We start from the raw sequence: 8,092 nt of genomic DNA, 5'->3' as shown, positions 1-8,092 counted from the left end.
GAAAGGTATCTTTCCAATTTTTGTCTATTAACTGAGAAGCAACCATCAAAATGTAAAAAATTATGAAAAAATTTCATACGAGAATTAAGAATTTTTGTTTTCATAAAAAATAAAATGTCCATTTTATAAATAATAATCAAATTCTTCAATACATTAATTGTTCGAGGATTATCGAGTTTTCGGCAGTTTCAATACAACTATTATTATTTTCGACTATTCTCACTTTTGACACGGAATGAGCCGCTTCGATAGTCGATGCAACTCGTCTTCTCAATCAAAGGAAAAAAAAGAAATTAAATTTAAAAAAAATAAAAAGATGATAATATCAAAACACAAAACATCACATAAAAACTTGACAAAATAATACATTTTATATTGTTTATTTAATATACACTCCACTCATATTACTATATTATTGAATTATTATTGAAATTAAAATTTTCTTCTATACATATTAAATAGAATTATATTAAAAAATTAATCAATAAATTATTATTTCCTCATTATCACAAAAATAAACCTGTAATTGCTTTTCATATAAATTAAAAAAATATAAAAATTAATTTATAAATAATAATAATATTTAAGGGCTATGCTTTCAAAAAAAATAATATTGAAGAGCTAAATAATAAATTTATCGTAATAAAAACTAAACCAAAACCTAAGTTCCGCATCACACCCAATAGTTTCGGGGAAAAAAAAAACGTCAAAGGAAAAAAACGTCACAAGCAACACTGTGTTTACTGTTATACATTCACATACAGCCGCCGCCCCACCCCACTTCCCTTGGCTTGCGTACCTCGTCGCGCCGCTGCTGCTTCTCCTTTGTCACACTGCTGCTTCTCCTTTGTCACACTGCTGCTCCTCCATCGCCGCGGCTCTCTCTCGATACTGCTCCTTCTTGCCGCTGTTGTACTCCTCCATCGCCTCTGTTTCTGTCTTCCAAAGTCACGACGCAGGTATATTTTCTTACTGGTTTTTTCTGTGGGAAGTTTCTGTGGACGAGATTTGCATGGAGGAGTTTTCTTTGTGTTGATAGGTAGGTTGCATTTGAATGCTGGTTTGAATTTGTGTGGGTTTGAATTTCTGATTGGGTGGATTGCTCTTTGAACGGGTCTATTATGTTGCTTTGAATATGTTGGAATTTGAACTATGGATGTGGAGTTCAATTGCTTTGGTTATGTAGGTTTCGTTTGAATTTATGGTTTTATGTGTGGGTTTGTTTTGTTTTTTGGATGGTTTTCTGTTGGTGAAGTGCTAAGATTTTTAAGGATATGAAATGCTGAGATTCGATTTAAGGATACTCATTTAAGGATATGGAATGCTGAGTTTCCATTATGTATTTAGATATGAAATATGGTATTTTGGTACTGAGGTTAGGAGTTTCTATATAACCCCTCTTTGAATGGGTTTGTATTGCTTTGATTATGTTGGTATTTTTGAATTGTTGTTGTGGATTTCAATTCCTTTTGAATGTGTCTTCAATGATGATAGGATCACTGAGTTTTATATGCTTTTTATACTATAAATTTGTGATTTTTATCTGTTGATATTTATTTTGTTTTTTTGGTAATATCCTAATGCTTTTTAATATATGTTTTGAAAGTATAATATATTCTACTGATTTTTAACTTTTTTTGGAAGGCTTTGAAGGAAATCATCTTACCTTATGATTTCACATTTGCTTAACTTATATGGATTATTTGTTTGTTTCAATTTAACTTCATTTATATTTTATTTATGATTTATTTCATTTACTTATTATTTATTATTTTAAAATTTAGAATTTTTCATTTTTTTAGTAGTCTTGGGTTTGAGTTTTTTACCCATGAATCTATTATATCATTAATATTTCAATAAAATTAGTTAAAGCTAATCAGGTTCGGTTGAGTTCTGGTAGCATGTAGGTAATGCTAAACAGATTTGGATGGATTTGGGTAGTGAAAGATAATTTCTAAATGGGTTTGGATACTACAGATATAAACTGAGTTAGGGGTCGGGTATCCTGAATTTCACAGGTACACAACCTGGTGTCATTCCTAGTCCCACTGCCTTTGGACCTCGCCCCTCGTGGTCGTCGCTGCTGTTATCCTCTGTCACATTGCCACTGCTCCTCCTCAGGCACAGTGGTGTCTCATCCTAGAGCATCTTTCGTCGCTCCTGTATTGCTGCTGCTACCCATTCTCGATTGTCGTTCTCCCACTGTCACAGTGTTGTTTTGTTTGAATATTTGAGATTTGTTGTTGAATGGGTTTTTGAATTTGAATGGGTTTTTGTTTTGTTGCTGAAATGGTTTTTTTTTCCCTTTGAATGGGTTTGTGTTCTGGTTCTCAAATGATGAGATTTAGGTGTATATGTTGAGATTTGTTAAAGTTAGCAGCTATGTGATTTTTTTATCTACAAGTCATTGTAAATCATTAGGGATGACAGAAGATCTAATTTTTCAGCACCTTTGTGATTTGCCTTTTGCATTTATCCTCAAATGATAAGTAATTTTTGATATTGGCTTATTTCTGAAGTTAGTTCCATCCACTATTTGGTTCTCCTTTCTCTTTTGTTGACTGTGATTCTACTTTTTCCAAATTTGTAATTTTACATATAGGTAATCGGGTATGGGCAGTATTTGGGTGATGATAAACGTGTTTGGGACAGTTATGGTTAGTGAAATATAATTTATAAACGGGTTTGGGACAGGTCGGATAATATATGTATAAATGAGTTCAGATTTGGGTGTTTTAAATTTCACTAGTACCACATCCAGTACCATCCTTGTTTATGACTAATTGTGCATTTTGGGAGAGTTTTAGATTTGAGATTGGAATAGATGCATTAAGTAAACTAATCCCACTGATTGCCACCCCTACTTACGTATCCATGCTGAACTACAACACTTTAGGCAATCATGGGACGCAAGTTGAAGAAGAGCGACAATGAAGCCATGGCTGAATATGAAAACGACATTGATTTAGACAACATTGATAAAAAGAGAGAGAAGAGGAAGAAGAAGGATGAGGAGGGAGAGGAGAAGAGGGTGATACTTCCATCGATGATAAAAAACAAGGAGAAGAGATCAGTCGTTCATGCTAAACTCCAGCACATGAAGAAGGTTGAGAAGCGAAAGAAGCTCAAGGCTCGGGATGCCACTGAGAAGCGTGCTCTTGAGCTTGGCGAGGAGGTCCTACTCTTTTTCCCCTTCATATCTCTAATATTTCTCTGTTTTTCGCTGTTTAACTATATTTTAATTGAAATATCGGGTTTATATAGATGCCTTAATGCAATGTTTGAAAGCCAAATAATTTTTGTTGAACAATTCATAAGTTACTTGCTAAATGCTACTTATATATGCATTGTATTTTGATAGAATTAATTGATTTCTTTGGTTTATATTATATACAATTGTGCAGCCTCCTCTAAGGCAGGTTCCTCACACCATTGAGAACACTAGAGAGTTTGATGAGACTATATGCAAGCCAGATGATGATGAGGTATTTGCGTCCTTTTACTCATCTCTGTGTTTTACCTTCTCTTTCTGATAGTCATTTGAATATGTTCTTTTAGAATGCTTGATTGCTTGATTAAATGAAATAGAAAAGTAGAGAATCGTTGAGCTCAAATTGAATGGTAAAACTTTTTGTTGCTTGGATGCTGTAATGATCTATGATTTTGGTGTGTAGGTCAACAGTGTTTAGTAAGTACAAACAAATAATTAACTTGCTTCGGCATGATTGCTTTGTATGAAGTATATAATTTGAAATACTACAGTCAAATACACATTATAAAGATTAAAGTTGCTAATTTTTGGCTTAGAATGACTTGTTTAAACCTTTTGTTATTCAATCAGTCTACCATTTTGTCGCACTGCAAAAATAGCAACTATTTCTTGTGGCTTATGAGTCTATTCTTTTCATTTTCAGCTATTTGCTGGCAATGATGCTGATGAGTTTGGCTCAATTTTAAGACGTGAACAAATTCCGAAGATATTGATCACCACTTGCCGATTCAATTCTACTGTATGTGCCTATTCCCTGTTTAATTTGTCTTTGTTGTGCAGGCATTATACTAAAAGTGAAAGTATATAGTACTTCAATAGATGTAGAATAATTTAAATTATTTCTTCCTGCAAAGTGTTATCTAATATGTTGTGGTCTTTTTTCCTGTTACTTGTCTTCAGAGGGGACCTCTTTTTATATCAGAACTTCTTTCAGTGATCCCAAATGCAACTTACAAGAAGAGAGGAACATATAATTTGAAAGATGTGTGTTTTCTTGGTTATTCTTTCATATCTAATTAACATATCAAGCATGTAGTTATTGTGTCATACTTATACAAGGTGTATAACATTGCAGATTGTCAAATATGCAAGCAACATGGACTTTACTGCTATTATTGATGTTCATACTAACCGCAGAGAACCAGGTTAGTGGTTCATAGTGCACATCAATAAAGGCCTTATGCTATAACTTGTATTTCAGACTGCTTTCCATGATTCCAAATGTTAGATTAGAAAGCGTTGTCCTTTAATTGAATTTCTCATTGGTACTGTAGTGTTCCACAAGAATTTTAATCAAGCTTGTGGCTGTCTTGTAGATGCTCTTCTGGTCATTTGCTTGCCCTGTGGACCTACTGCACATTTCAAGCTCTCTAATCTTGTTCTGCGAAAGGATATTAAGGTTTATGCTTGATCTCATGCATATTGTTTGCAGTAATTATGTGTTGACATCATATGCGCTACTATCTATTAGAAAACTAAAGTTATTTTTATCTAATCCAGTGTCCTACAGACATGATTTAGAGAAGTTGCTTCAGGCTTCAGCTTAAACATGCTGTATGGATAAGCAGTTCTGATTTAATATAATTTGAGTTCTTCAAAGTGGACAATAATTACAATTTCAGTGGAGCTAGATAAATGGAAAGGGATATTAAGTTTTGAGCAAATAGAAACCAATCAAAAACAAGTTAAGAAAGAAGGTGCATGGAAAGAAAATATAGAGGGAAAAGTAAGGAAGAGAAATGCTATCTCTCCCTTTTCTGGGTAAGGGAAGAAGGATAAACAAAAAAGTTTATGATTAGAAAGACCATGATTTCACCCTGCACTTGTCAAAAAGAAAATTTTTGTACAATGTGCTTTAACAAAATGTGCCTTCATTTCCTATCTAATTTGGAGAGAAAGTTGGATGTAGTTTTTTTTTTCCCTCTTTCTCATCTTTTCCAAACAAGAAAAGTGGAAAATAACTTGTTCCTTTTCTCACTTTCCACCTTCCCTAACCTAGCATCTCGAAACATTTTCTGCATATTACTTATCTTCATTTGTATCGCTTGCAGAATCATGGAAATCCTACAAGTCACGAGCCTGAGCTGGTTCTGACGAACTTTACAACACGCTTGGGTCATCGTATTGGGAGGTATGACTTTCTTTTTATTTGGTGTTATAGAGTTGGTTTTTTATCTATTCTATGGATCTTGGAATTCACATTTTCTTTTGAAACAACTTTTTTTTTTGGATTTCAATAAAGCATTATTTAATACCCCTTTTTTATTTGGTTCCTCCAGACTGATCCAGTCACTTTTCCCACAAGAGCCTAATTTCCGTGGTCGGCGAGTTGTAACTTTTCACAATCAACGGGATTTTATATTCTTCCGTCATCACAGGTGTGCCTCTGCCGAAATTAGAGCTTACTGAAAATAAATATTTCAGTAATCATTTCTTTGTTGCGTCTCTCTTATAAATATACAACATCATGCTCAGGTACATCTTTGAAACCAAGGAATCCAAGCAGAATGATTCAAAGGGCCAAAAAGGAAAGGATGCCAAGGGTGAGAAGATCTCTCAAGAGAAAGTAGTTGCTCGCCTTCAGGTTAGGTCTCTCCTTAATTTGTTGTAGCACTTGTGTGGACTTGCTACTATGTCTAGTAAAATGTTACAACATGGTTTGGCGTGTGTAAAATGGCTTAATGATGATTTTCTCTTTCATTTGGATAATATTATGAAATACTGAATTGGACCTGGTCCTTTACCCTTGGTGTGTTATGACTTTGGATCCACAACAAAAGATAAAAACTCACTCTTGAATTTTTATCAAGGGCTTAATTTGGACCTCATTGTATTATGTTGGTTTGAATTATACATTGTTATTATTTTGTGAATTGTCATGAAGCTTATAATGTTCTTCTTAAACATGTAGGAGTGTGGGCCTCGCTTTACGCTGAAGTTGGTAAGTCTACAGAATGGAACCTTTGATACCAAAAGTGGCGAATATGAATGGGTTCACAAGGTATAAATTACTTGACAAATGAACTTCATTTGTTATAATGAATATTTTAGATGTTAATTTTTTTTTTCTCATTTGAATGTTTAGCCGGAAATGGACACCAGCCGAAGGAGGTTTTTCCTCTGAGCAAGCATCAAAGAAAGATCATTCAAGTTTCTTTTGGTTGGTGTAGAGGTACAAGCAATTTTGCCGAACCCATAAAGTTGATATCCCGACTTCAATTAGTTTAAGGTTCTTGTATCAGTTTTGGTCAATTGCTCTTTCAATGAGATACTGAAATTAAAATTTTGTTTTTTTTCCATGATTATTATATTATATATATGTATATTAGAATTAGAAAGACAGATGTACAATAGGAGTTGCTCCAGTCTCCTTAGAATAACACTATCAGAATTTCTTAATGCTACTTCCAAGCTTTTATCCATGGATTACTCATCTTCTTGGATGACTTTGTACATGAGAGAAAAGTTTGTTTGTATTACCAATTAATTAATTTTTTGTGTTCAAGTAAGCCGATCTTAGAGGATGGGAGATCAGAATCAGACTGACCCAATTGCATTAATCCTTTTCTTGTTATATGCTTCTCCTGATATATCTTTTACCATAATGATCAGAATCAGAGTCAGAATGACTGAAATAAGCTTCCCTTGTTCTTGATATATCTATTACCATAATGATCAGCTTTACCAATCTACGTTTTTTCATGGGTTGCTTGACCATTAGAACTCGGCCTCCTCACATGTATGGTTATTTGAACAAGGTACTGCCTTCTGTTTTCTTAAACAATTGACCTTTGTGTTAAAACGTTGCAGGCATTGGTAAGATTTTTAAACCTTTTTTTCCAATGATTGTTTCAGACTCTTGCTCCTGAAAGTAGAGGCGTTGTCTGTATTGGTTTGCATAACTTATTTGGTTTCAGGTTGGAGTTGCATCGTCAATTCCCATGAGCTACTGTCGGCTAGCTAGACAAAAACAAATGAAGGGTGGATTTGATTTCTCAACACTTTACACTTTAATTTAGTTCCTGTAAAAATACAATCAGATAGGAAAACAAAGAATCAGACCAACAAAAGTGACAAGCTAAACAAGTCCAAGAAACAAACAAAGAACCTCAAAACAATCCAGCAATATTAACATGTTGTAATCAAAATAAAAGAAAATATCCGTAACTCAACCTTGTAAAGTGACGAAAACAAAAGGATTTTCTCGCTTGAGAAAGAGCTACTCTATTGGAAACAAAATTTGTAAAAATATAAAATAAATTTTAACCTGAACTTTTTGAAAAACTTCAGATAAAAAAAAGAAAGAGTAGATATATATATATATATAAAAGCCTTTTATCATTTGTTTAAAAAAATTTGTTATCAGCGTGAATCCGTTGTAAAGACCTTAATATGAACTGGAAGTTGAAACTACAGATCAAGCGAATCCGTTGTAAAGATCTTAATAAAAACTGTAAGTTGAAACTATAGATTAAGCGACAGATATAATTCATTCGCTAATATATTTTAAATCGTATCTCATTAAGTCAGTTGCTAATTTGTCATTTCGTGACTCCATAAATAAAAAATGACATATTAAAGTAAAAAATGACATATTAAGACCAAATTACCTTCTTTTCCTTCTCTTTTTTCTTCATCGATTCTTCCTCTTCTTTTTTTTAGTTCTTTTTTTTACTTTTTTTTTTATTATTCTTTGATTTTTCTTTTTATTTTTCTGTTTTTTTAAGGAAGAGGAGGAGGCGATTGTTCTACTTTTTCTCTTTTTTCTTCATCATTTTCTTCTTCATCATCTTCTTCTTCTTCTTTTTCTTTTTTTTCTTC

At 33.2% G+C, this 8,092-nt stretch overlaps 1 protein-coding gene across 2 annotated transcripts; it reads left to right on the top strand.

Moving 5' to 3' along the window:
• The first annotated feature begins 678 nt into the window (after positions 1–678).
• On the top strand, positions 679–6,780 carry LOC110618471 (ribosome production factor 1). Of its 2 annotated transcripts, none has more exons than XM_043958651.1 (12): positions 679–959; positions 2,892–3,175; positions 3,405–3,485; positions 3,915–4,010; positions 4,172–4,255; positions 4,347–4,416; positions 4,588–4,670; positions 5,323–5,402; positions 5,551–5,649; positions 5,747–5,855; positions 6,183–6,272; positions 6,357–6,780. In XM_043958651.1, the coding sequence occupies exons 2-12, from the start codon at positions 2,903–2,905 to the stop codon at positions 6,393–6,395; spliced, it is 1,104 nt and encodes a 367-aa protein (XP_043814586.1). In that variant the 5' UTR covers positions 679–959; positions 2,892–2,902; the 3' UTR covers positions 6,396–6,780. The 2 variants fall into 2 exon arrangements, with proteins under 2 accessions (XP_043814586.1, XP_021617297.1); XM_021761605.2 differs by having other exon boundaries at positions 680–959; positions 2,897–3,175.
• Positions 6,781–8,092: the final 1,312 nt, after the last annotated feature.

Source organism: Manihot esculenta, chromosome 7 (assembly GCF_001659605.2).
Source record: "Manihot esculenta cultivar AM560-2 chromosome 7, M.esculenta_v8, whole genome shotgun sequence".
NCBI classification, from domain to species: Eukaryota; Viridiplantae; Streptophyta; class Magnoliopsida; order Malpighiales; family Euphorbiaceae; genus Manihot; species Manihot esculenta.
Note: the sequence above shows the minus strand (reverse complement) of the source record. Positions and strands in the feature narration are given on the sequence as shown.